Source organism: Dermacentor silvarum, unplaced genomic scaffold, assembly GCF_013339745.2.
Source record: "Dermacentor silvarum isolate Dsil-2018 unplaced genomic scaffold, BIME_Dsil_1.4 Seq368, whole genome shotgun sequence".
Lineage (NCBI taxonomy): Eukaryota > Metazoa > Arthropoda > Arachnida > Ixodida > Ixodidae > Dermacentor > Dermacentor silvarum.
The window spans coordinates 229,481-256,874 of record NW_023606123.1 but is presented as its reverse complement, the minus strand read 5'-3'; the positions used below and the strand labels follow the sequence as shown (position 1 = coordinate 256,874).

The 27,394-nt window shown below is 46.6% G+C and overlaps 1 protein-coding gene across 1 annotated transcript in view; it reads right to left on the bottom strand.

The window, feature by feature from the left end:
• Positions 1-10,660: 10,660 nt before the first annotated feature.
• Positions 10,661-27,394, bottom strand: part of LOC119434999 (inversin) — a 55,269-nt gene continuing 38,535 nt past the window's right edge. The window contains exons 3-4 of the mRNA XM_049659658.1: positions 12,891-13,085; positions 10,661-10,690 (exon numbers count right to left, since the gene is read on the bottom strand). Coding sequence (XP_049515615.1) covers positions 10,661-10,690; positions 12,891-13,085 — 225 coding nt within the window. The remainder of the gene's footprint in view (positions 10,691-12,890; positions 13,086-27,394) is intronic.

Genomic DNA, 27,394 nt, shown 5'->3' with positions numbered 1-27,394 from the left:
TGTTCTATGGGAAATGCAGTATCATATAGTCTTTAAATGTTTTAAGAAATAAGTCGTAGCAAACGGTAGGATCGTGTATCTGCATTAAAGTGTCCCAGCTAGTTTCTTCAACCAACTGCCTAAAAAAATCAATCTTTTCTGCAGATATCCTTCTAAGCAGAATAGGTTCGTGTTCTGCACGCTGTTTGCGTTGGGTCATGTAGGGTGTAAAAAGAGAAAGAACGCATGTGATCACTTATGTCTGATATGAGCACTCCGACATCAGTTTGCTCAATTTCATAGTTTGAAAAACATAGGTCTATTAATGTTGCAGACATACTTGTTATTCTTGTTGGTATGTCAATAATACTTCGACAGCCGAAAGAAACAAAAACATCAAGTAGCTTTTGAACAGATGGCTCCACCGAAAGCAGGTTAATATTAAAATCACCACTAACTATGATCGGCAGACCAATGCATAAACGTATTCTAAAATACGCTCCAAAAATTCAATAAATGGGGTTATAGCACCATTTGGGGGTCTATAAAGAACTACCAACATCGTGTTGAGGCACTTCACAAGCAGGCATTCGTAGTCAACATCTGCTAATGAGTATTCTGAGATCACTTCATAATTGAAGCTACTTTTGATATATGGCAACGCCCCCTCCTCTTTTGTTAGATCGCGACACTGAAATGCAGTTATACCCTAAAAAGTTTACAACAGAGCAATCACTGGAAAACCAGGTTTCGGTGAATGTCAGGACGTCGAATTGATGACCTAAGTTGTCTAAAAAAAGGTTAACAGAATCATGCTTGTTTCTTAAGCTTCGTGCGTTAAGGTGCAGCAAGAAAATTGCTTGGTGCCACGTAAGGCATTAAGACGCCTAAATGAAGCAGCATCATGGTAACTACATGTTTTATCATGCGCAGCCATATGCTCATATGGCGGTAGAAAATTACTGAAAATCCTGGTGCTATCTTATTTGGTCTAGGTCACTTGTTGTCTTAATCCTCAGTACTCTATCGCGTTGACTGCGTCGGACAAAGAATTTGCCATCCTTGACCCAGGCGAACTGGTATTCCATTTCTCTTGCCTTTTTTCATCTGCCAGAACAAGCGTTTATTCGGAGCAGTCAAGTTTTCGTGATAAAAACCTTTGACTGCTTTTTCTTAGTTCACCTTTTTGCAAGCCAAGCGTCACGAGTACAGCGGGATGAAAAGCGCACTATGATAGGCGATGGCTTATCGGTCCCGAGTGCGCCTGCTCTTGGGCGAAGCCGGTGTGCGGCTTCAATATCTTCTCAGATAGCCTTGGAAGCTCCAGGTCATCAGCCAAAAGATTCAGCTTTTCTATCACTTCTCGTTAGTTTGTTCGGCAAGTCCATGGATTTCTAGATGAACACGTCTGCTATATTGATCGAGGTTATTAACTTCTTGCTTAAGCATTTCTACCTCTTGTTCATTTGTCTGCGCTTCGAGTTTTTCCATCCGCTTTCTTAGACTGCTATCAGCATTCTGTTGCATTTCGGCAAGCACTTCATCATACTTGTGACATTTCCTGTACTGATCTTTCAATGTCGCACACAGTGGCGGCAACGCCTTCCAGAGCATCAACTTGTGATTTCATTGTAAGTAGTAAGACAATTTTCTCTGAATTTCGCCTATTTCTTTCGCAAGGTTCATTCCGGGTTCCACATTTTCAAGTTCGGTGTTCTGACCGCATCTAGCTTTTGACGTTTACACGTTGCACAGTTCCACGAGTTCTTCGCTGCTGCAGATTTCTTTTTATATGCTGCTTCTGTGACCCTGAACACGCCCCTAGATGATACCTGTGTTTGCACTCTGAGCATGACAAATATGTCGTGTCCCCCACAGATTCATGACAAGAAATGCAAGTGTCCGCCATGTTAATTACGAGAACAACGCAGGGGCAGCAGCTGCGGCTATAAAGTCAAGCAGTAATATAAAAGCAAACGGAACGCCACAAACCTGCACAAAAAATGCGTAGTATTTAGAAGTACGTCGACCAGCCGCAACTGCTGCTTGCCCAATGTAGACGAGGTACTTGTGGCGTCCTTATATATGCTTGTATGGGTGGCACCAGGCGCAGACTGCTCGGTAATGCCAGGTCCCGTGAGAGAACGCTGATCCACCGCGTCAGACTACGTCACGTCGATAAAGCCAACGAAATAATCGTCGCCTTGATGAGTGGACTGCGCAGACGCGCTGGATCCTGTGGGACCACGCTGAGTCGGAAGCAACAGGCCACGTCAAGGCTGCGACGGAAATTTCCAGAAAATCTGCACAAAAAATGCGTAGTATTTAGAAGTACGTCGACCAGCCGCAACTGCTGCTTGCCCAATGTAGACGAGGTACTTGTGGCGTCCTTATATATGCTTGTATGGGTGGCACCAGGCGCAGACTGCTCGGTAATGCCAGGTCCCGTGAGAGAACGCTGATCCACCGCGTCAGACTACGTCACGTCGATAAAGCCAACGAAATAATCGTCGCCTTGATGAGTGGACTGCGCAGACGCGCTGGATCCTGTGGGACCACGCTGAGTCGGAAGCAACAGGCCACGTCAAGGCTGCGACGGAAATTTCCAGAAAATCTGCACAAAAAATGCGTAGTATTTAGAAGTACGTCGACCAGCCGCAACTGCTGCTTGCCCAATCAAGCCTGCCAGTACTGTATCCATGACGCGTTGGAAAGTCGCAGGTGCCGAGCAAAGACCAAACGGCATGACCTTGAACTCGAACAGTCCGTCTGGTATTATAAAGGCAGTCTTCTCCCGGTCCTCTCGTCGACTTCGATTTGCCAGTAGCCGGTTTTGAGGTCCATCGACGAAAAATACTTTGCGTTGTAGAGTCGATCCAAGGCGTCGTCAATCCGTAGGAGGGGGTATACGTCCTTCTTCGTGATTTTGTTGAGGCGACGATAATCGACGCAGAAACGTAGGGTTCCATCCTTCTTCACTAACACCACGGGGGACGCCCACGGACTCTTGGACGGCTGGATGATGTTGTCGCGTAGCATTTCGTCGACTTGTTGCCTTATGGCCTCGCGTTCGCGCGCCGAAACTCGGTACGGGCTGACGGAGTGGCCAGACATTTTCGTCGGTTATGATGCGGTGCTTGGCGACAGGGGTTTGTCGAACTTTTGACGACGACGAGAAGCAGTCCTCGTATTGCAGGAGCAGAGCCTTTAGTTGTTCTTTCTTATGCCTGGGAAGGTTCTGATTGATGTCGAAAGTTGGTTCAGGTACTATAGTCGTCGTTGTAGGTGCACTGGAATCCGTGAAGGCGAAAGCACTGCTGGGCTTGTACTAATTCGTCGATGTAGGCGACCGTGTGGTGCGTTTGTTAATGTGCTTGTATTCGGGGCTGAAGTTCGTGAGCATCACCCTTGCTTTCCCTTCGCGTAGCTCAGCTATGCCTTTAGCGACGCAAATTTCACGGTCGAGCAGTAAGTGATGATCGCCCTCGATGACGCCCTCCATGTCTGCAGGCACTTCGGTACCGACGGAAATCATTACGCTGGAGCGAGGCGGAATGGTGACTTGTTCTTCAAGCACATTCAGGGCATGGTACCTTATGCTTGTATCCGGTGGTATCGCGTTGTGCGTTGAAAGCGTTATCGACTTGGACCTTAAGTCGATGACTGCACCGTGTTGATTTATAAAGTCCATGCCTAGGATGACATTCCTGGAGCAGTGCTGCAGGATTACGAAGCTCGCCGGGTAAGTGCGGTTGTTTACCGGACTCGCGCTGTGCAGATTCCAGTCGGCGTTATTAGGTGGCCTCCCGCTGTCCGGATATCGGGTCCTTGCCAGGCTGTTTTCACCTTCTTCAACTTGGCCGCGAACGGGCCACTGAAGACGGAATAGTCGGCTCCAGTGTCGACGAGAGCGGCGACGTTATGACCATCGATTAGCACGTCTAAGTCGGTAGACGTCGTCTGGCGTTGCGGTTAAGTCGTGGCGTCGGATCACGGCTGCGTGATCCGACGCCACATTAACTGCAGGTCCAAAGCGGCCTCCATCACCACCATTTTGATTATCTCGCAACCTCGCACCCCCCTCTCGCATGCCAAACCGCTAGTCGTAGCCAGCTGTAGCACAACAGCCACCATATCGTATCGAAACCTCAAACCAGCGCTCTGCATGCCAATTCGTTGCAGCCGTAGCCAGCTGCAGCTATGGCCATAGCCTTTTATGTTTATCTACATGTTGTTTGGTTAGCTTTGTGATGGGTCATGTGATCGTGTTGTGCTGCTGTGTACTCTCTTCGACGTTCGCTAAGAAGCTCCCTGCTGTTTGTTGCTGTGCTTTTCATCAGGCACATTCGCTGCTGACAGTGATGGCACCAACTACACATTCGTTATCTTCACCCCTTGGCTTCGAAGCACACAAAGCCCCGAAACATCGTAGGCATCATCAAGCAAGTTGAAAGCGGCTGGTCACAAGCCAACGTGGACAAGGAGTTCGGAATTTCGAAGCAACCAGTTTCGGATTTCATCAAAAACAAGTTGAAGATTTTGGAAGTGATGGGAAGGTCAATTGGGGCTAAAAAAATAATGCTAGCCAGGTTGTTACCCGAAGCTTGAGGAAGCACTGCTCGTGTGGCTAAATACCACGATCGCAAAGGGGATCTCAGTCCCGGGTTACCTCTTGATGAAAAAGGCACAGCCTTCCACATTTCCCATAAACACTGAGGCCTTTAAGTTAAGCAATGGGTGGCCCAGAAATTTCAGGAATCACGATGACCTCAAGTTCAAGAATATGTGCAGGGAAAGCGGCACTGTCAACGATTCAGCCGTTGCGCAGTATCGGAATGGAAAGCTAAAGCATTTGTTGCACCAGTTCACGTCTGAGAACATTTTCAGCTGCGACGAAACTGGATTGTTCTACAAAATTTTCACAGACAAAATGTTTGCATTTGCCGGTGACCCCTGCCATGGCAGCAAACACAGCAAAGAGCGGTTGACCGTCCTCGTCAACAGCAACATGTCGGGTAGCAAGAAGCTTCTGATGCTCATCATAGGGAAATCTAAAAATTCAAGGTATTTAAGGGGGCAATTCTTAATCTTCAGTACAAGGCCAACGAGAAGGTCTGGATAACAGAGCAGTTATTTAAAGTGTACATTCGCAAGTTGGACAGAAGATTCGAAAACAATATCGAAAAGTTCTGTGTTTGTGGATATCTGTGCTGCGCAGGGCCACATCAAAAACCTAAATGCTATACAGATGGAATTTCTGCCACCGAACACCACAACAATCCTGCAGCCGATGGACCAAGGCGTGATCTGCAACTTCAAGCTTCTGTACAAGTCACACGTGCTCAGCCACATAGTGCTGTGCTCAGACATCTGCAAAAATTACACCGTTCACCTTGGGTCTGCTGTTGGCATGCTTGCAGACTCATGGAAGACGGTTAGAAGTGACGCCTCACAACTGCTTTCGCCACGGGGTTTGACACTCGGCACCGGGACGGCTGTCTCGCCTGGAGACAACGAGAGCGTGTGTGATAAATCTCCTTTCGTGGACTTGTGTTCTTCGACCTGCACGCCGCTGGCGTTTCAATTCCAACCGGGATAACTTCTGAAGAATTTGCCGAAGACAACAAAGATCTCGAATTCTGTGCGGAGTTAACGACAACTCATCCGTCAAGTGATGGTGGATTCAGACGACTCCAACACTGAGAATGAAGAGACAGCCCTGCACAGCCGGCGAGCTCCGAGTTGATGACCACAACAGCATCACGACGACAGTACGACAATGTATGCTCGATGACTGTATGACGACAAGGCATGACAATAGAAGCATAATTTCGACTGAATGATGAAAGCATGATTACGCTAGAATTACGGAGAAAAGAATGACGCCGGAGGAACGACGAAAGCAGTATGACGACGATGGCATGACGACTATGGTATGACGTTACTGAAGTGATCACAATAGTAAACGCCAGCGTCATGACAACAATGGTATGACGACTGTGCGACGCAATGGCGTGATGACAAGTAGCTGAGAGTGGGATGACGAAGTTAGAATGACATCACAACGAATGCAGTATGATGACTGAATGACGACGATGGCATGTCATGATTTAGGATAATAGCTTAACAACGGTATTAGGACAATGGCATGACGAATGTATGACGATGCTGGCGTGATGGCTACAGTATCACATGGATGGACGGATGGATGGATGGGACAGGACGGACAGACGGATAGGCTCAAAACACCTGAACTAGGTAAAGAATGCTGATCAAATTCAGAGTGGTTTAGCCTGGCTGCATCTTCGTTGCTTGAAAAATTATGGGGTTTTACGTGCCAAAATCACGATCTGATTATGAGGCACGCCGTAGTGGGGGCTCCGGAGATTTGGACCACCTGGGGGTTCTTTAACGTGCACCTAAATCTAAGTAACGGGTGTTTTTGTATCGTCGTTGCTCTACCATGCAACCACGCCGCAGGTGGACACCTCCCTACAAAAAATTATCCTGGCCTACCCTGCAACACTACAAAATGGTGGCTAGCCGGGCTTGTTGGCACGAACACATACAGTTAAACCTGCTTATAACGAACCTCCATATAACGAATTCCTGGATATAACGAAGTTTTTCGATTCCCCGCCGTTACTCCATAGAAGCACATGTATTTGAGACCTTACGTAACGAAGTGGCAGCGGGAGACCCCCTCGATATAACGAATTTTCCCCTCCGACCACCTAGAGATTTCACCCCAAATTTTGTCATTTTTGTGCGAGCAGCAACCGGAAGCACAAAAAATTATCCTGGCCTACCCTGCAACACTACAAAATGGTGGCTAGCCGGGCTTGTTGGCACGAACACATACAGTTAAACCTGCTTTAAACGAACCTCCATATAACGAATTCCTGGATATAACGAAGTTTTTCGATTCCCCGCCGTTACTCCATAGAAGCACATGTATTGAGACCTCTACGTAACGAAGTGGCAGCGGGAGACCCCCTCGATATAACGAATTTTCCCCTCCGACCACCTAGAGATTTCGCCCCAAATTTTGTCATTTTTGTGCGAGCAGCAACCGGAAGCACAAAAAATTATCCTGGCCTACCCTGCAACACTACAAAATGGTGGCTAGCCGGGCTTGTTGGCACGAACACATACAGTTAAACCTGCTTATAACGAACCTCCATATAACGAATTCCTGGATATAACGAAGTTTTTCGATTCCCTGCCGTTACTCCATAGAAGCACATGGATTGAGACCTCTACGTAACGAAGTGGCAGCGGGAGACCCCCTCGATATAACGAATTTTCCCCTCCGACCACCTAGAGATTTCGCCCCACATTTGTCATTTTTGCGCGAGCAGCACCGGAAGCACAAAAAATTATCCTGGCCTACCCTGCAACACTACAAAATGGTGGCTAGCCGGGCTTGTTGGCACGAACACATACAGTTAAACCTGCTTATAACGAACGTCCATATAACGAATTCCTGGATATAACGAAGTTTTTCGATTCCCTGCCGTTACTCCATAGAAGCACATGTATTTGAGACCTCTACGTAACGAAGTGGCAGCGGGAGACCCCTCGATATAACGAATTTTCCCCTCCGACCACCTAGAGATTTCGCCCCAAATTTTGTCATTTTTGCGCGAGCAGCAACCCGAAGCACCTTCTCCGCCGCGATGGAATGCGAAGCGAGCGCACGTGTGCGTGCGTGCGTGCGTGTGCGAGGCGGCCCTGCATCCCTCGACCCGGCGATCTTGCCGCCGCGGGCATGACCTTTCCCCCTCCCTTCATGCAAATCTGATCCTGCCGCTTGCTGCAGCTGGCCTAGCCCACCAAGCCGGCACTCTCTCCTTTTCCAGCTGATGTTGCCGACGCGCTGGTACACGCTGTGGCACATCAGACTCGATGAGCGCGGACACGCCCTGTCAAACGCTGGCGGCGTGGGAAGGCATCAAGCGCCGCTGGAGAAGCGACCGAAGTGACCTTCGTGCTGTTGTCTATCGCTTCAACGCAACTGAGCGCCGAAACACACAGCACGCACAAAGCTACGAGCCGCCGACGCACCTACACTGCTAGACTCTGCCCCAACGCAGATCGCTTTCAAGATACGGCCTGCGCGACCGCGCGCCCGCCGCCCGCTATCCCTCCCCCTCGCTCCCTCGCCGCTGCCTCGAGCGCAACGGAAGAAGGCGCGCTTCTTCCCTGCTTTTCTTGCGCGCGCGAGATTTAGACGCGGTCGTCGGCTCCCCTCCCACGTTTTCACTCGCACATACAGCATACGGCGCGCGCCGACTGCGTTATCGCCCTTGGACTTAGGGTACAGCTATGCTAGCGGCAAAAACACGCAGCAAAAACGCGCGTCAGAAACGCGCGGAAAAAGCGGCAGGAATCGGGGGTCTTGCGGCGTGCCGCGCGAAATGGGTTCTGCGGCAAATGCCCCGTGTCGCGAGATGAAGAACCAATCAAGAGCGACGAGGGTGACGTCACGGAGCCATCACAACCGGAACGCCGCCGGGTTTTCAATCGACGATCGTCGTCTCTCGCATGAAACAACGAGCGCTCGTGGTGTTGCGCGCCCGTTTGGAGAGCGCGGGAGATCTTATCGCGCTGCCACGCGGCGAGACGCGCGTGCCACGGTGGCCTCGTGGCAAGGCGCTGACGCGCGGCAATTTGCCGCTCGCTGCATGACGCATTGAGTTCTATGGGAGCTGTCCGGGACCGGTCGAAAACGACGTAACAGCCGGGAAAACGCAGCCCCCGGGAACGTAACAGCGAGGTTCTACTGTAACACTATACGACGCTACGACGCCATCCTGACGCTCGCTCTTCGTTTCCGATGCCTCGCGCTTGTGCGAAACGACACACGTCCACGCATCCGGTACCTGGTGTGACAATCCGAGGATGAGTGCTTCAACGAAAACGGAAAACGGGTGCGCGTTACAATTGAGGGCGCGTTAAAATCGAGTAAATACGGTTAACGTTTATTTTTCGAATTTTCGTGCCGAACCTGCATATAACGAAATCCTCTTTATAACGAAGTTTTTCGGGAATTTGTCAATTTCGTTATATCCAGGTTTAACTGTACTTCAGCAAACAGTGCAACAACGAGACCCAGAAAAGGAGCACACAACACAAGCGTTGAGTGTCAAGCCCATGCCTGTGTCGTGTGCTCCTTTTCTGTGTCCCGCTTTTGAGCTGTTTGCTGAAGTATCTGCAACACTCATTCACACAGCCAGAGTTTCTCGTCTTGTAGCTTCCTTTTCTGCATGTTTGAGGCTTGTAGATATTTGCGCCATCGTTTTGTTGTGTTGTTTTCCAACGTGTTTCCTTTGTTTCTGCGTGATGGCTAGCCCGAAGTGGCAAAATCTGCCATTCCCAGTGAAGCTGGAAATTATGAAGTCAAGCAAGGACAGAAAAGAAGTCTGATCTCGCCGCAGCATCTGAGGACGTATTCTCGGAAAGTAACTTTTGGGCATATAACTTTCAGTGCTCGCTTATTGGCTGGTTGAGCAAAACCAGTTGAGCTGATTGGTTAGTTGAGCACTACGTCACGCAACAGCGATAGTATCGCCAAAAGTGGTCGTCCAAGAACACGTTCTCTGTTCTGACATTAAGAAAGAAACGATCCAAATTGCTTCCGTCATGTCGATTTCCGTGGCCCCAGTGACAACAGTGATAAGTGTCCTGACAAGTGCAACGAGCCGTCACCAGTTTCCGCGAAGTTTGGAGTGAGTTGTCAGCATTTCCAGAAGCCGGTGACAGGTCACTAGTCAACAAGTGTGTGTCCGCGAACGAAGGTGCCACGAGCACTGGAGGGCTTGAGAACGAAGACTTCGTTGCCGACGCTGTGATTCAGGACATGAGTCAAGGCAACAGTGAGGAAAACTCGGATCCTACGCCCACTTGCTTCAAAGTGATGCGTGCGTTCGCGCCCTATACTGGCACTTCTGCATGAACGTGGAAGGCTGTGGCCTCAGCTGCTCCAAGTCCTTAGACAACATTGAAAATGCATGCTCTTTCAGGCAACAAAGACACTTAAGCAGAAGATTCGGAACTATTTCGCGACACAGTAAACCGAAAGTAAGTCCATTTCGTCAATAAAGTGCTGTCAGAAATGGTATGTGCTTTCATGTTGTCTAATTGTTTAGATCTTTTACATTAAATTATGCCCTATATCGAACTGGTAGGTGTTTTCTCGCGAGTTTGATACAACCGGGTTCCTGTACACACAGTGCAATTACCGTGCTAATGTTTTTTTTGCTTGTGTTGCATGTTAGTGGCCCGGAAGAGGGAAAATAATGAGGCTTGCAGAATAAAGTTTCCACACCTGAAGGGCAATAGAGCACAGCAAGTTCATGATGAAATGAAGCCGTCTGTGGCTGCTCATCATGTGCCATTGTTGTGAGGTGGAAAAGAAGCTCCCAAACTGGTCACATGTCTCTAACTGACAAGCCTAGGGTTGGCCAAACCTCTTTCACTGATTATGCGGCCACAGTATAGAAAGTGGAAGATTTCTAATAAAGGTAGCGTGGCGCAATGCAAAATACCATACGGCAGAAAAAGGAGACAGCACAAAGAGAACTACAAGCTCCATTCTGTCCTCTCCTTTTTTTTCTTTCGCATGTTATTTTACATTGTGCCACATTAGCTATATTAGCTATACGCACCAACTCGCCCATCATCGTTCCCTGCTGTGGAAGAGTTCATTCTGCAAGAGTGACAAGTTACCATTCAAATGATCACGCTTGATGAAACAGGCTATGGTAGCGTGTGAAACATAATCCACGACAAACAGCATAGGTCTAACGTGTCTGCACATTGAGTACTTCGACTGCTAGCTCCTCTCCAGAGGCGAACACGATGCCAAGGCACTTTCGGAGCAAGACGAAGAGGACTTTTTTAATCGTTTTATATCCATACGCAAATGTTCGATCTGCCTCTATGATCCTTTGGAGATGAGCAAAGAGTTAAAGCACTCCGATTCCGCTCTGCCTAAAAAAAGGTCAAGGCCTGCGGGGAAGCTCATTTTGTCAGTATTCTGGGATTGTCATGGAGTCATCCTGACAGATTACCTTAATAAGGGTCTGACCATCATCAGCACACATATTACTGCTCACCACTGAACAAATTACAGCATGCTCTGAAGCAAAATGTCATGGTATGCTCTTCAAAGGCATCCGTTCTCGCGCTAGCAATGGACCTGCTTACTCATCTCAAGGTGCTGCTGTGGAAGCGATACAATGTGGCTATAGTAAATATTGCAAGGTCATCCACTTTATTCTCTCGTTCACACACAAGGTTGTTTCAAGAATAAATCCATTGTGATGGCAGTGATCTGATGATCCACAGATGTGAGAAGTCATTCAATATACGTCGAACAGTGGTTTTTCATGAAGTCCACAAACTTCTACAGTCAAGGCCTACGAAGAATTAAAAATATCTGAGTTGAATGGGTAAATTTGAATTGTGACTCCAGAGAGAATCTTTTAAACTACAAAGTAAAATAAAGCTTTTTATTATTTAATTTTTGGTGATCAAAACTTTTTTATACCCCCTCGTACTTTTCACAAAGCAGCTTCTCCATAGTGGCCATGGTATCAGTGGCCTCAAATTGACAAATGTGTCGAAAAATGCATAAAGCAATGCAATGTTTGTCAATCACCTGATTAATCGGCTAAGCTATTTTTCACTCCACTTCGGCCTCTGTCATGGCCACAGTGCTCGTGGCAAAATTGGGAATGGAGATAGTAGCGCCTTACCAAGTCCAGCCTATGTCAAAATACTGACAGGTGATCATTCGAAATGGCCAGAGGTCTATTTCATGTCTTCCGCTACTTCACAGGATGTTAATGACTTTCAGGTTTCCATTTTTAGCAGAGAGGGCTTTCCAGAGTCCATTGCTACTGATAATGGACCAGCAATTTCTAAGCAATTCATTCATTTCTAAGCAATTTGAACATTTTTCCAAGGGTACCACGTGTGTGTTCTTAATTAACATTAAACGTCGCAATGTAGCTCATATTCTTGCAGTCCGAACAGAGACTAGACGAGAAGACAACACATGGATCCCTACCGATAATGATGTAGCATTTATGTAGCAATGCGGCTGCACTAACTGTCTGCCAATCATAAATTATCAGCAAAGTTATTCAGCAGGAAAGTGTTCAAGAAAACACTAAAGCAATAGACACCTTTTATGTAGGCTAGAATTCTTTCAGTTGAGTACTTCAGAAATTAGTTTTTCGTGTGCAGCTGAAGTTAATATTGGGAGCAAGGGCATGTTGTGAACGACCGAATGAATTGCGAAAATGCGCTACTACACCACAAGTGCCATTACATTTTAATGCCATTACATACATCCGCGAAGCACCGTAGAAATGGCATTGAACTTTAATGTACTATGAAGCACTTGTAATTTTAAATGATTCAACTTTTTCAGTTGATAGTAAGCACTCTTCTCCCGTGTATGTCGTCTCTGTCCCTTTGGGCTTTTCCTAACAATAAATCCATACAAGCTTTTTTTCAATTTCTGCATTCGTGGGGCATGGTTATGACAAACAAGTGACCTGCTAGACGGACATGATGGGGCGTCAGTGAACACCTTTACTCCCCGGTCAAGGTTACAGCAAATAAATTTGAGTTACTGGCAGCTTCGAGGTACACTTTACAAATACAAGGCAAGACTTGCTAATTGGAGCAGGATTCAAATGGATTTGGTCCCTTTTTATTTATTTATTCATGATACCTCAAATACCCCTAGCTGGAGGGTTTTTACATGAGGGGTGGGCGAGCATAGAAATTGGCAGGAACACAATACTACTGCGGTAAGCATTTTATGTACGCAGAGCCACTGCTCTTCTGCTTCCTTTTCTAGACTGAATTGATGGGAATGAGTTGGCCTGCCTTACCTTCAGCCTGTCCTGCAGGTCCACTTGGCTGACATTCGTGCACTCGAGCAGCATGCCCAGGACACTTCGCGCCAGCTGTGCGGGCCAGCTGGCTGCTGCTGCTGCAACACAGTGCAGAGGAGTGCATCCGTGCACGTCCCCTCTCGCCCAAGGCGCACCCGCAGCCAGCAGAAGGCGCACCAGACTCCGGTGGCCCTGCACGCATTAGGTCAGCAGGTACAATGAGACTGCAAACAATGTCCCTAGCTCAAGGTGGCTTAGTCTAGAGCACATATAACACGAATCGAAAAATATTAACATAGCAAGTGGCACGCCAGCACAGGCTTACAGAATTCACTGAACGACCCACACACTGCGAGAGAAGTAAAGCCAAAATGACGTGGCATTGGGCTGGTTGGTGATATTCAGCATTGAGCATGTTGGGCACAAAAGAGACTCCACAAGGAAGAAGGTGGACTGTAGCGTTTTCGTGAGTTGTAGTTGCCTCGACGGGCGGCTGGAGCACGGGGCCTACGAAGAAGGCCAACGGCCGAGGGCACGGAGCGCACTAAAAGAGAGGACTTCCTTGGACAGGGACCAAACGTAGACTGACATTTATTTCAACAGATAGAAAGGGGAGGGGAGCACGGCACAGTACTCTGACAAGTTTGGGCGCGGCGTGGCGCTAGCCGTCAAAACAATCTGAAACTGAAACTGAGGATATAACAGTGCACAACGACATGGCCAACATGCTTAATTCTGAGATGTCTCTGGCTTCCTTGAACAGAGCTCCTGGTAGCTCATTATGCCACATAATGAACATGTTGGTTAAGCTTGGCCTTGGCAGAGGTAGCCAGACTATCACTATTACAAAACTTGTTTTTACAATCAGAGTACTGGCACATCATGGACTCGGCCACGTTAACGACTTAGGGGGAAAAGCTTAAAGCTCTCCTGCCATCAGGCAAGTGTGGCAGCGGTCTCATACTCCGACATTTTTGGTGGGAATGCCTACACACTTCAGTCAGCTGAAGTTACCTCTGCAGTCCCTATTGACAGCATAGACAGGGCAGCACAAAAAATCGACTCGTAAGCAGGGTGATTGCAGACTTCAAATTATTTCAGAAATCCAAAGCAGGCGTGATATAAAAACCATCCACCTGACATGTGCCAACGGAATGTCAATAAAGGCAGAGGAGAAACGTAATCACAGCTACAGATATACACATCTTAAACCCTGTCACTAGTGCTTATTGTCACGCCTAGTACAAAGGCCGAACAACCAACTCATGCACAACAGCTAAAATATGTGCTGGGGCAGCGTGTAAACGACTGAAAGGACTGCAACCATAGGCAGATTAAAAAAAGTGCATAACAGCTCTAAGAACATGCCACACAAAGCCCGATGCATGTGAGTGAACTTGTAAATCTTACCAACACAACAACCGCAAGACACTGGAACAAAGGCGGTGGAATAAGCACCTTTAGAAGAAAAAAACTGCTGAATGATGAACCAGCGGGGCATGAATAAATTGCCATCAAACCTATGCATATAAATTTTCAAAGCAAATCAATTGTATCATGATAACCCAAAATTAACAACAATTATTCATTAGCTGAAAAAGTGCCAGAAAAGGTAAAACCAGACAACAAACATTTCAGCAAGATACTTAGAGTATTAAATTGGAGAAGAATAATCAAGAACCCTTCTCAGAAAGTACTGAGCATGATCAAACAAACCATTCAAAAGGTCCAATTCCAGTGGTAAAAATATCGATGGCATACTTTCACACGTCAGAACTCCTGGCAATGAAATATACCACGATCACGTTTCTTGGTAGTTTACCCGCTGCTTTTGACAAGGAGGCTGTGTTCCCCAAGTTTGGCCTGCACTCACAATTCCTACAATGAAAATCCAGGTGCCCTCCAGTTTTACTGCATGCTGCTAAACTATGTTCCCATGCTCTTTCATTAAATTAACGACCTGTCTGCCCTGTGCCACAAGACAGGGGGATCTGTGAAGAAGCCCCCCTCTCACTCTCTTTGTGTATTATCATTGCACTTTAGCCACTTTACATGAAAAAGAATGTTCTTATCTCATACCAGTTGGCCCCTTTCTTCACATCACAGTGGGAGCAAAGCATTATACATGATGTGGCCCTCTTAAAGCAATTGATTGCTTGCGTTGCCCAAATGCCCTCAGATGCTGTAGAATGCGTTCACAAGCACTCGGAATTAATTATCGTGGGTAACCAGCTTTTCTCAAGTGCTCGGCTTGACACCCAAAACTTTCTTCAATTTTATCAAACGTATTTAGGTGAGTTGAGCAACAACATAACGTCACAACTGCCCTTTTGGTTATCTTAGAATGGGTGCTATTGTGCGGTAGCAAAGCTTTGGTTCTTTTGGGGCAGTACATTCAGCAAAAATGATCACACTTTAAAAATTGTTGTACAATGAGGAACTCAAGGCAGTTGCTATTGGGCATATCAAAAGTAAACCTGAGGCCAGCCGAAAGGAAGGAAAACTGGTCAATTATACTTGAAACCAGGTCTTTTCAGACATGCACAAACACTAAGTACACGCAAAACCTCAAGACCAAGGGCGAGATCACACAAACATATTGTTACGCGACACCCATAACACTCATAACTCATACAGACACTCATAACAGAATTGTTGCGCCTGTGTCCACCAGAGCCATCACAGGCACAAAACGCGTTTTTCAGCATCAACACAGGAGGTATTTCTGTCAGTAGCACATCTCCAGCGACCTCACCTCCATCGGCCGCGCTAGCTAGTTTTCCGGTGACGAAGGGGACATGGTGCGACGCAGTGGTGAGGGAGAACGGGAAGCACGAGGACGCGGTGGGGGCGTCAAACTCCTGTCAGATGCCGGGGAGCGATTCCGGGAGCTGCGCGGCCAATACTCGTCGCCAGACGATGTGTGTGCTGGCCACGGGACACCATGGGGCCATTCGGAGGCCGTGAAAACTGAGGGCTGGCCATACCACGTGGTCATACGCTGGTTGCAAAACCGAGATATATGACCAGGGACACCGCAAGAGTAACATACCGGGGGAGGTCGAAACCTTGGTTGTTCGTCGATGAACCGAACATTGTCATTTTCCCTTGTGTAGTGGGCTGGTTCATGGCGTGTGTCATGACGATACATCGGGCGTCGAAAGGGCTTGTGCTGAGCGCGGTCATAGCGCGGAGTCGGAGAGCGTGTTGTCATCCGAGACTGTGGGGCCGCGCTGTACTCTACGGCCGCTGCGCTAACCATTGGTTGCCAAGGGGCCGAATGTGGCACAGTCATAGCCTCACGCGACGTGTACATGCCATGGTGGTTAGCTGTTGGACGCGACATCTCTTTGCGGCGGGAAAGTTCCTCGCGGACAATCTGTCGGATGGTCGAAGGAAGGTCGAGGCAAGGGCTCGTGTCCACACTGGCAACCGTCGTAACGTTTGCCAACCGACCAAACTTTGGCGTAATCCGACGCATCTTCAACATTTCAAAGGTTCTGCAATGCCGAATGACGTCGGACATGGAACTTAGACTTTCTTTACCAATGAGAAAATTGTACACGTCCTCAGCCACTCCCTTCAGCAAATGTCCTACTTTATCTTCTTCGGACATGCGAGCACTGACCACCTTGCACAGCTTTAAAACTTCTTCAATGTACGTGGTGCATGTCTCACCTGGTAGTTGTGCCCATTGCGACAGTGTCTGCTCAGCACGCTTCTTTTTGGCGACTGAGTCCCCAAAACAGAGCTCTTCAACAAAAAGTTCCCACGTCGTAAGCATGTCCTCGTGGTTCTCATACCACACGAGTGCGGTGTCGGTCAGGGAGAACACCACATTGGTGAGCTGAGCGGTTGAATCCCCCCGTTGGACTTGCTCACCCGTTTGTAATGGACGAGCCACTCGTCGGCATCTTCTCCCGCTTTTCCTCCGAATGTGGGTGGAACTCGGTAGTATTGCAGTGGACTGCTAGGCACTGCCCTCGGAGCGGCTCCTTCTTCAGGCATGTCGAAGACGGTCACGGCAAATGGCGGGAGGCCGGCAAGTCGACGGCTTCGACGAAGCTGCAGCAGTGACGGTTCCGTTATTGTGAACGCTTACCCAGCACCTCCACCACTCTGTTACGCGCGAAGGAGACCGTTTATCACCCTAACGGATGAAGGGGGGCCGTTTATTGTAGGTCGCGAAGGTGAGCGCAAGAGCGGTCAGCTGGTTGATCAACTCAGCGTCGTCCTCTTCTCTTTCAACCCGGGACTGCAAGCACGTTCACCGGTCATCGTTCTTCTCACTCACGCGTGCGTGCAACAATCACTTTCTGAGCATTCGCTTTGTCTACTACGTCACTAAGTAGGCGGTGTTTTATTTGCACTCCCACCTTGGCGTGCTGATGACCGCTGAAGAAAGCGAGGCGCCAGCCAATCATGAGAGCGCAAGCAAACGTTCTGAAAGCAAGATGCTTGGGCGGTCTCACCCAAGAAAGATTAAGGCAATGATCTATAGATGAGATGAAAATAACACTTAGCACAGGTGCAACTAACGGGTAGGTAGATGACCTTTCTATGGTTTCAGTCATTAGCTCTTGCGCATGGCCATTTGCATAAGTTGCGTTATCGGCCTTTGTACTTGGCGTGACAATAAGTACTGGTGGCAGGGTTTAAAATTTGGTTTACATCCAAAGCTGGTGATCACGTTCTCCCTCTGCCTTTATCAACACTGCGGTGGCACATGTCGGATAGATTTGTTCATATTGCGCCTGCTTTGGATTTCTGAAATATAGCTTGAAATCTGCCACTGCCCTGTATGTGTCCCTTGTTCGATCTGTGTTTTTATTTTGCAGTGTCCTGTCTGAACCAACTAGCCCACAACAAAGTTTTAATGCAACTGTTAAAAGCTCTTGACACATTTGTTGTGTCAGCCTTGTCAGTAATTTCTACACTCACAAAACAGTGAGTTTGCAGGAATGGACAACTACACAGACGAGTAGTGTGCACTGTAGCTTAACTACATTTGGAGGTTGGTTGGAAATTTGCAACTAGCATTTATGCGAGTCAGTAAATAGAACTCAAATATTGGTGTTAACTTATTAGCTTGCTTGTGGGCTCACAGGAAATGATCAGTGCCTGCAGCATAACCAATGCCCACTAAGCCATGCATACACACTATGACGTTTGCAGCCCTTTTGTCAGCAATTCAAGTGACGACTCTCTGATGCCAAATGTAGCACTACTGCGGGTGCCCTGCAGAGCGACACATTCCTGGTGACCTTGTCATCAATGAACTGTTTTTCAGGTGGCCACTGTGGGGAACAACCTTGCAGCACAATACATGTGCGCTTGACAACTGAACGTCTCTCGTGTTTGATCTCTGTCTGCAGGTCACCAGCATAACTGTATGGCCGGCCAATCTGTATGTAATGTCTTGATTTCTAGCCATTTCTATTGCCACTGCCTGATGGTTTAGTGTTGATGGCGAGAGAAATTTCTCGGGTTACCAACCATCTCAGACCTTATCAGCAAAACTTGAAGCTGTCAACCTGGTAACTTTTGCTTGAATGATGCTCGAAGGTGTCCTGGTGGAAGTGGAATGTCTTCCATTCCGGTGTACAGCATAATCTTGGAAGAATACAATGTGCCCCAGATTCGTGGATTTCTTCTTTCCGCCTTTTCCACAGGTCCCGCAGAGTGAACCAATGCATGCAGAATGCGCCACAGAAGAGCTATTGAAATCCCACCAAAGTTTTCATATTCGAAGGAAGGTTCTACCAGTGCAGCCTTAATTGCAGGGAGCAAAGATGCCCTGTAAAAGAAATAAACAAAGGCCCAGAAACCAATATATTATTAATTTTACAAGCCATTTCTGCCTTTTGAAGCACGAAGAAATGGCTAGAAATCAAGACATTACATACAGATTTCCTCGACCCTCGAGGCCACCATTCCAACATGCTCAAGCATTGTGCCTTTGTGTTTTCTTGGTGCTCAATGAAGTACTTGCTTGATGGCCAGCTAGTCCACATTCATAACTTTTAGTGCAAATAGGACAAAACCAAGAAGAAAGAACAGGACAATGTGCTACTGACATCTTTATTATGTCACACCCCTACGTATATAAAACAACCAAAACATAAGGAGCATGTGCCATCATGACTGACAGATCAAGGAAAAATCATACAAGGATTCTAAAAAACAAAATTCACAATTGTACATAGCTATCAAAGCAATAGTTACACATTCGCTCATGGCGTGCCATCAGGCTTGGCCGAGACTGCACTGGATGATGCTAGGAGCATCCCCTTTGCAATGGGGCGGTGGGTTGTGCCATGAAGCTCTTGTTTATTATATTGCCTAATCTCCTATCTTCAACAAAAAAAAATTTTTAATTAAAAAAAAACAGAATTCCTCTCACTAACTTTCTGAACCCCTATTGGGAACTTTGTTTTTGTGCGCCTCCATTGTTTGTCATTGCCCTACTTTTCCTCCACCAATCTTCCAATTGCCTCTTACTAATCTCTATTGTGGACATATTTACTTTCACCCTGCTCTCGCTGAACCCAAGAGCTTCAAGGAGGCCAGAAGTGCCTAAATTAACTGCTGGGCAGATACTTTAGATAATCAAGACCAAGCTGTCTTGATTAAAAAGACGGCACGTCTCAAATGCACACTCTTTTTAATGGAGCAAATAAAAAAAATAGCTTGATGCCCTCGAGCAAGTGGAGCTCAAGAGGAGCACAACGATGATGATGAACGATCGTCAGCTAGACGTAAGACGGGAAAGACAAAGTTCCAACATCTTCCTGCGCCCAGCCCCAGGTGGTGTTATCCAATTTCCAATGGGTAAAGCACTGAACAGGGCATCCGACTTCGGATCCGCCCGGCAAACAGAGTGAACAGGAGCGGACCTTTCCATCACGTGCTTTATGTAATTCTCTTATCCTTGCCATCACCCAAACTTGCCGAGGACGTTTTTTGTCACCGATGAGAACTAAATTTTCTTCCTTCAGCAAGTCAGTGTGTTTCGCTTAGTTAATGGCAAAGTTTCTCAATTCACTGAGGTACTCTATCTGCCAGCGATCCCAAAAGGTTTTGAGGTCTTCTTGTTTCTACACAGCCTGTTCAGCTGGACTTCACTGTTAGCATCCACCAATATTCCGTAAGGTGGTAGAGATGTAATTCTTCAACCTACTAGAAAACTTGCTGGGCAAAGTGGGTAGGGCTCATCGACATCATTATAGACGAAGGTTAAAGGACGTGAATTCAGCACAGCCTACTTCTGTTAAAAGTGTGTTGAGCTCAGTATAACCCACGAGTCTTCTTCCGTAAATCTTTCGCAAGCAGTTCTTCACAGAGCGTACTAGTCTCTCGTAGAAACCTCCCCACCAAGGGGCACTTGGGCACAGAAACTTCCACTGATGGTTTTGCGAAAAATGAGTATACGTCTGGATTTCTAATAGATTTCCACAACTTGCCCAGTATTTTGGACGTCTTCACAAAAGTATGGGCATTGTCGCTGTACGTGATTTGCATATTCCCCTTCATGAAATAAATTTCCTGAATGCAAAAAGGAACTTTTTGGCAGTCATGTCTTCAACCAATTCCAAATGTATGGCCCGAGTGACAGCGCAAGTAAATAGTACAATATAAGCACGTTGATAACCACTTTCTTTGACGCATAATGGTCCACAAAGTCAACTCCTGTGACCAAGAAAGGTTCTGCTTTTGTAAACCTGTCTTCTGGTAAAGGAGGTGCTTCTTGCTGTAATGGCCTTGCTTGCAGCCGCTGACATACCAGGCATCGACGTATGGTTTTCTTGACTAGTTGCAAGGCCTGCAGAATCCAAAATCGTTCACGAATGTGAGACAGGGTATCTCAGACGCTGCCATGGAGAACCTTCATATTGTCACGTAGGTAGATGGTGAGCTGCCTGGCATGCAGGCAGACAGAAAGAGACACTGCGTCGGCGGTAAACTTAAAGAGTTTATTGGGTGAACTTGTGCCCTAAAGCAAGCGAACAACTTGGTAACGGTGAAAGCAGCAAGTACGCCTACGGCGTTAGTCAGAGAGAGAAACAACTTTATTAAATAAAGATCGTGCTTGGTTACAGCGGGTGGAGCCCCTCTTCCAGGGCCCCACTGGCTATTGCGGCGCCAGTGGGGCCCTGGAGCGTTCGTCGGACTGAGCCAGCGCAAGCGGTGGTCCCGTATTTATACCTTTCGCGTCCAAGATCGAAACGCGTCAAGCGACGCCGCTCGCGCGTCGCTGCAAGCCGAAATAAACGCACGTGGCAATATGGGCTTGTCAGATAGTTAGCGTTGTATAGTGAGAGTCTCTCGGCGAAAGAATCACTCTGACTTTATAGTTCTCCTTCTTGCTATGAGCACGAGTTTGTACACGATATAATCTGTCCTTGTCGAATAAAAGTCGTAGATGTTTAACCCTTTAACTGCCACTACCAAGATAACTCGTGAAACCACCCACGCACACCCCGTGCTACTCCCGAGTATACTCGTGTTGCTTTTTAAACTCACTCCCTGCCACTCCCGAAACAACTCGTGCAAAATAAAATTGCGTTCACGTCCCGCCATCTATGGAGAGGTCACCTAAACACATAGAACTTGTAAATTAAATTTTAGACAACAGATGGCACACGTGTTTATACCCACGTCGCTTCGTCTCGGCAGAGCGCAGCAGCTATGACGAGTCAGCACGCCACGTGCGTCCGCGCTTTGACGGACGAAGAAATTCAAGAACTGCTGGTGAATACCTTCACATGTCCTGTAGAGTATCATGGTGCAATACTAGCCTGAAATTTCGACTGAACCAACATGAAAAAAATACCCGGCAGAGGGTGAGGAGCAGTCAGAAAAAAAAGCAGCAGTGAAAGGGTTAATCTGGCTCATCAAAGGGTATAGGCTTATTTTCCGAAAGGCACGTCAGTTTGTGCTGAAGCGTGTCCTTTGCTCCACACATATTAGGTAGCTTTCAGGCTCCTTATGTTCTGCATTGGAAAGCTCCTGCAATGACTTCCGCTTCCTTTTCAGCTTCTTCGTGTATCTTAACACCCAAGCTGTGACTCCTAGCAGCTTAATATGAGAACTGAACCGCTCCGTGTCAATTATGCTCTCCAAGGGTGGCTTGGTGCTGACAGCATGAGTACATGTTATGCTGACACGTTCCGGTATTTCTATTTGCATGTCTTGACAAAAGTCATCTGGCCACCTTAAAGGATCGCTCATCCATTCCGGTTCATGCCACCGCACCTCTGCCTGCCGTAATCTGTCAGCTGAGAGCCCTCTCGTCAGTAAGTCTGCTGGATTTTCTTTGCTTAGCAGAAATGCCAAAAGGAAGAATCCGTTAGCACGTGGATTTCGGCCACCCGGTTTCTGACCAAGGCCTTCCATGTCGTCAGTTCTTTTTGAATCCAGCAGAGCGGAATTTGTGAGTCGGACCAAATTGTTACTTTCTTGAAGTCTAGTTCACAGTTCCTTGAAACGTACATGCGTGCTGCTAGCAAAGCAGACATTCGCTCAAGTCGAGCCACTGTCATAGTTTTGATTGGCGCAACCCTTGTCTTTGGGAATAGCATTGTACTACAAGTGTTGCCCATAGAATCAAACAAGCATGCGTAACTGCTCCATATGCTGATCTGCTTGCTTCAGAAAAGACCTGCAGATTCGTTTCGAAGATCGGAGTTTCCATTTCAGTGGCCAAAATCTGGGGATGTTGAAAGTCTTGAAGTTGAACTACTTCTTGACTCCATTTTACCCATGCTTCTGCTAGATGGGCTGGTAAGTGTTCATCTCATTCGAGATTCACTCTCCAAAGGTCTTGTAAAAATATCTTTGCTCTCACAAGAAAATAAGACGAGACCTAAGGAGTCGTAAAGTCCTTGCCACAACTTGCAGAGCGAAACGCTTGGTCACTTTATGCTGTGAAATAAAGTGCAAGATGTTCACACGATGGAAAAAGAAACTGTCATTGCCAGTATTCCAGGACAATCCAAGAACTCTGAGTGTTCCCGAGATGCATGAAGTGCTTGTTCCTGTGACGTGCATGAACCTTTCAAATTAGCGGTTACCGCAAGGTTATTGCTTTTCCATTTCCTTATTATTGACATCTTCTCTTGTGTCAGTTCCGACCAGAAGGTCATCCATGTACATGCATTTCTGAAGCAGTAGAGCTGTCATTTTGGAGCTATCCTCGGCGCACCGAAAATTATGTTTCAACGTGGCCATCAAAAAAAAAGAGGGCTTGAAGTGGCTCCAAATGGCACTCTGGTCATCCTCCAGATTTCCTGTTCTGGTAACGGTTGGTTTGTCCGAGAAGGCGCTGTAAACCAGATGAATCGTAATGAATCGCTGCCCTCCTCAAGCACGCCGATTTGAAGGAAGGCCTTTCTGACATCTGTTGTCATAGCAACTTTGTATCGCCGGAAACGCAAAAGTATTGCGGCTACGTCTGGTTTTAGGCTCAGCTCCAAATTTCGGCTCGGCTCCAAATTTTCGTTCAATGACTTCATTCCACATTCATGCAAGGATGCGTCAAAAACGTGCGAATCTTTGTTGTAGTCCGATCTTCCTTGATCACCGCTCAATGCGGCATGTAGTAAAGTCACAATTTGCTCGTGGAACTTGAATAGGAAACTCTTTCAGCTGATCCTTCTTCCAAATATACACGAATGGTTTTGTTGTACCTTTCCAATAGGCTGTGATCCTTGTTGAACTTGCGCATAAAAATGCCAAGGCATTTACTGGCCACAGAGAAATTGTCTGCAAGGTCCACCGTTTTTTATTTTTTATTTATTTTTATTATACCCTCAAGGTACAGTTGTACATTGCAGAGGGGAGGGCAAGGTAAATACAGAGGCAAATCACACAATCGTTGATTATAGAAAAAAATTACAAGTACAAATAAGCAAAAACTTTCCAAGAAAACATCAAAGCTAAATGCGTGGATATCAATAATTAATACAGAGAACAAGCAAAGTAAGGTAGGAAGACAAAAAAAAAGAATAATAGAATTGTCCTGGAAATGTTAGATAATTACTTGATGCAATACATGGGAAAAAACATGGCAGAACGCAAAACATGGTAGTATACAAAATGATAAGAATGGTAAATAGAAACTTGGAAAGCGTAGCACAAATACATGGCATAACAAAAAGAAAATAAAAGGAAAAAAGAAAAGCCATGACTTAAAATTATGGCATAAGAACAGATATTATGCAGAACAAGCAATCGCAACATTAATTTATAAAATGAAACTTTGAAGTGTGGTTTTGAAGTTATTGGTGTCAGTTATGCTTGTAAGTGACGCGGGTAAGTTATTCCAATCTTTGCTCGTTTGGGGAAGAAATGAATATGAAAAGCCCACGTGTTGCAGCGCGGAATGTTTGCCTTTTGGTGGTGGTCATGCAAGATGAAATGTATGGTGGCGGTTGAACAAAGATAGAACGTAAATATGCGTTGTGGTAGTAGATTTTATGGAAAAGACATAGGCGAGATAGTTTTCTGCAGGTTGATAACAGCGGGAGGTGTAGGAGAGCTTTCATGTTAGTGACACTCGCAGTTCTTTGGTGCGTTATTCAGGACGTAGTTTACACAATTGAGTTCCTTGTTCTGCCTTCCTGCTCCCATGATGTCATCCTGGGATGGGACTTTCTGTCGCGCCACCGTGCCGTCATTGACTGTGCCCGTGACGAAGTTGCTCTGTCTGTCGTTAACACCACTCTGCTGCCACCTCTCCCGCCCCCTTAAAGATTATTGTCGCCGCCGATACTGATCTGCCACCAAGCACTTCAACACCAGTCGCTTTGTTGTGTCCATCGGCGCCCGACGCCTCGGTACTGTTCACCCTTCATCTGTTTTTCTTCACCGCAAATCTCTACCACTTCCATTCGCCGTTCTTGACGTAGCCGCTGGTACAACAATTATGCTAGTGGACAACCCGTTCCAATACCCGCTAACTCTGCTTCGCGACGAGTGCCTCGGCTGTGTCGAACCTATTGACATGTCGGAGTGTTTGGACGTGCCTGGCTCCTCTGCTGGCCTTTCGCTCGACGCCATGACACCATTTCCGAAAAGCTCCCGATTGGCTACCGAAGTCTTTGATTCATGCGTTGACGCCAACCTTTCCCTCGAGCACCGCGAGCAACTCCTGTCTCTCCTAGATACTTTCCGTTCTTCGTTCGACTGTACGGAACACGCCTTGGGTCGTACGAACAGTGTTTCCCACCACATCGACACCGGGACCCACTCTCCCTCAGACAACGCCCCTATCGCGTTTCAGCGGCAGAGCGTCGTATAATCAGCGACCAAGTGAATGACATGCTCGAACGTGGCGTTGTTCAACCATCCCAGAGTCCGTGGTCTTCTCCAGTTGTGCTAGTGCGAAAAAAGATGGTTCTATTCGTTTCTGTGTCGATTACCGCCGCCTAAACAAAGTCACACGGAAGGACGTCTACCCTTTACCCCGCATTGACGATGCACTCGATTGTTTACAAGGCGCTGAGTACTTCTCGTCATTGGACCTACGATCTGGCTACTGGCAGGTTCCCATGGCCGAATGCGACCGACCGAAGACAGCGTTTGTCACCCCTGATGGGCTTTATGAATTTACCGTCATGCCATTCGGGCTCTGTAATGCGCCTGCAACTTTCGAGCGCATGATGGACAACATACTTCGTGTAGTTTTGAAGTTATTGGTGTCAGTTATGCTTGTAAGTGACGCGGGTAAGTTATTCCAATCTTTGCTCGTTTGGGGAAGAAATGAATATGAAAAGCCCACGGTGTTGCAGCGCGGAATGTTTGCCTTTTGGTGGTGGTCAATGCAAGATGAAATGTATGGTGGCGGTTGAACAAAGATAGAACATAAATATGCGTTGTGGTAGTAGATTTTATGGAAAAGACATAGGCGAGATAGTTTTCTGCGGGTTGATAACAGCGGGAGGTGTAGGAGAGCTTTCATGTTAGTGACACTCGCAGTTCTTTGGTAGTTGGTGAGAATGAAACGGGCTGAGCAATTCTGTATTGCCTCTAGAGAATGTATGAGGGTGTCATGACCAGGGTCCCATATTGATGATATGTACTCGAGCTGTGGACAAATGTAAGTTGTGTACAATGAGAGTTTTAGCAATGATGGTGCTAGAGAAAATTTCCGACGAAAGTATCCCAGTGTACGAGTGGCCTTAGAGGTTATGTGGTCAATACGAGTTTTCCAGGATAGAATGCTGGCAATGTGAACCCCCAAGTATCGGTATCATGTTACATGTTCTAGTGGGATGTTATTTAGCGTGTAGGTGGGGCAGATCACGTTAGTACGAGAAATCCTCATAGTCTTACACTTTCCATCCTCATAGTCTATGATTACATATAAATGTTACGGTACAATAATTCTTCAATGCAAGCGAGTTTTCAATAATGCAACAACGAAATGTAACAATGGTAGGTAAAAACAATGGAGACAGTACATCACATCACATACGCCTGGCAATACGCAAATAAAAGTGAAAATTACTTACACTTGACAATGCATAATTAAAGGTGAAAAGAAATAGTCCGAGATTAATATTGAAATGATTAGGAGAAAGAATAGAATGAGCAAAAATTTCATTACAAACACTTAATACGTATACATATGTGAATACAGGTGAAAAAGCAATTATGCTTGATTCATTAAGTAGGAAAAGGTTTGGATAAGTGAAAACAGTTCTGATCGTGTTATGTTGATGATATAAATGCCGGCGTCTTGAAATAAATTAAGCAGTCTGGGTTTTTTGGTCATTTGCACGCCATAGTGGTTCTTGAAGTCCAAAATTCGCCATAACATGTAGTAGGTAGCTGTATTTTTTTTTTTGCACACAGCATTTTATTAAATAGGTTGTTTTCAGAGTTTGAGTGCCATATATGAAGGAGAGAGCAGTGTAGAGGAGTAAATTGTGGGTGTTGTAGTGTTTAAAGAGCTGCTCACTGCGATTGTGATATGGTACATTTGCTACAATGCCTATTTTCTTTTTGTAGTAGTGTGTATACGAGGTGTGTTCAAAAAAGAAACTGAACTTTTGCTATAACACCTTTCCTGCTTATAGTACAACATTTTAAGTGCTGTCCCCGTCAAAGTAGTCCCCTCTACTGGCAATGCACTCCTTCCCATCTTTTCTTCCATTTTTGGAAAGCCTCCTGGAAAGCACTTTCTGGAATGGCGTGCAGGTCTTCTCGCATTGTCCTGGATCTCCTCTACTGTTTGGAAACGACGTCCTTTCAAGGCGGTTTTCAGCTTGGGGAATAGAAAGAAGTCTGCTGGGGTCGGAGAATAGTGTGGTGTTTTGCTAAGTAGCTGAGGACAAAATCAAGGAGCGACGAGTGAGCCGAGGCATTGTCATGATGCAACATCCAAGCCTGATTTCCACAATTCAGGCCTCTTACTGCGCACAGAATCTCTGAAAGATGCTAGGATTCCCTGGTAAACTTTGTTTACCATCTGGCCATGTGGCACAAATTTCTGATAG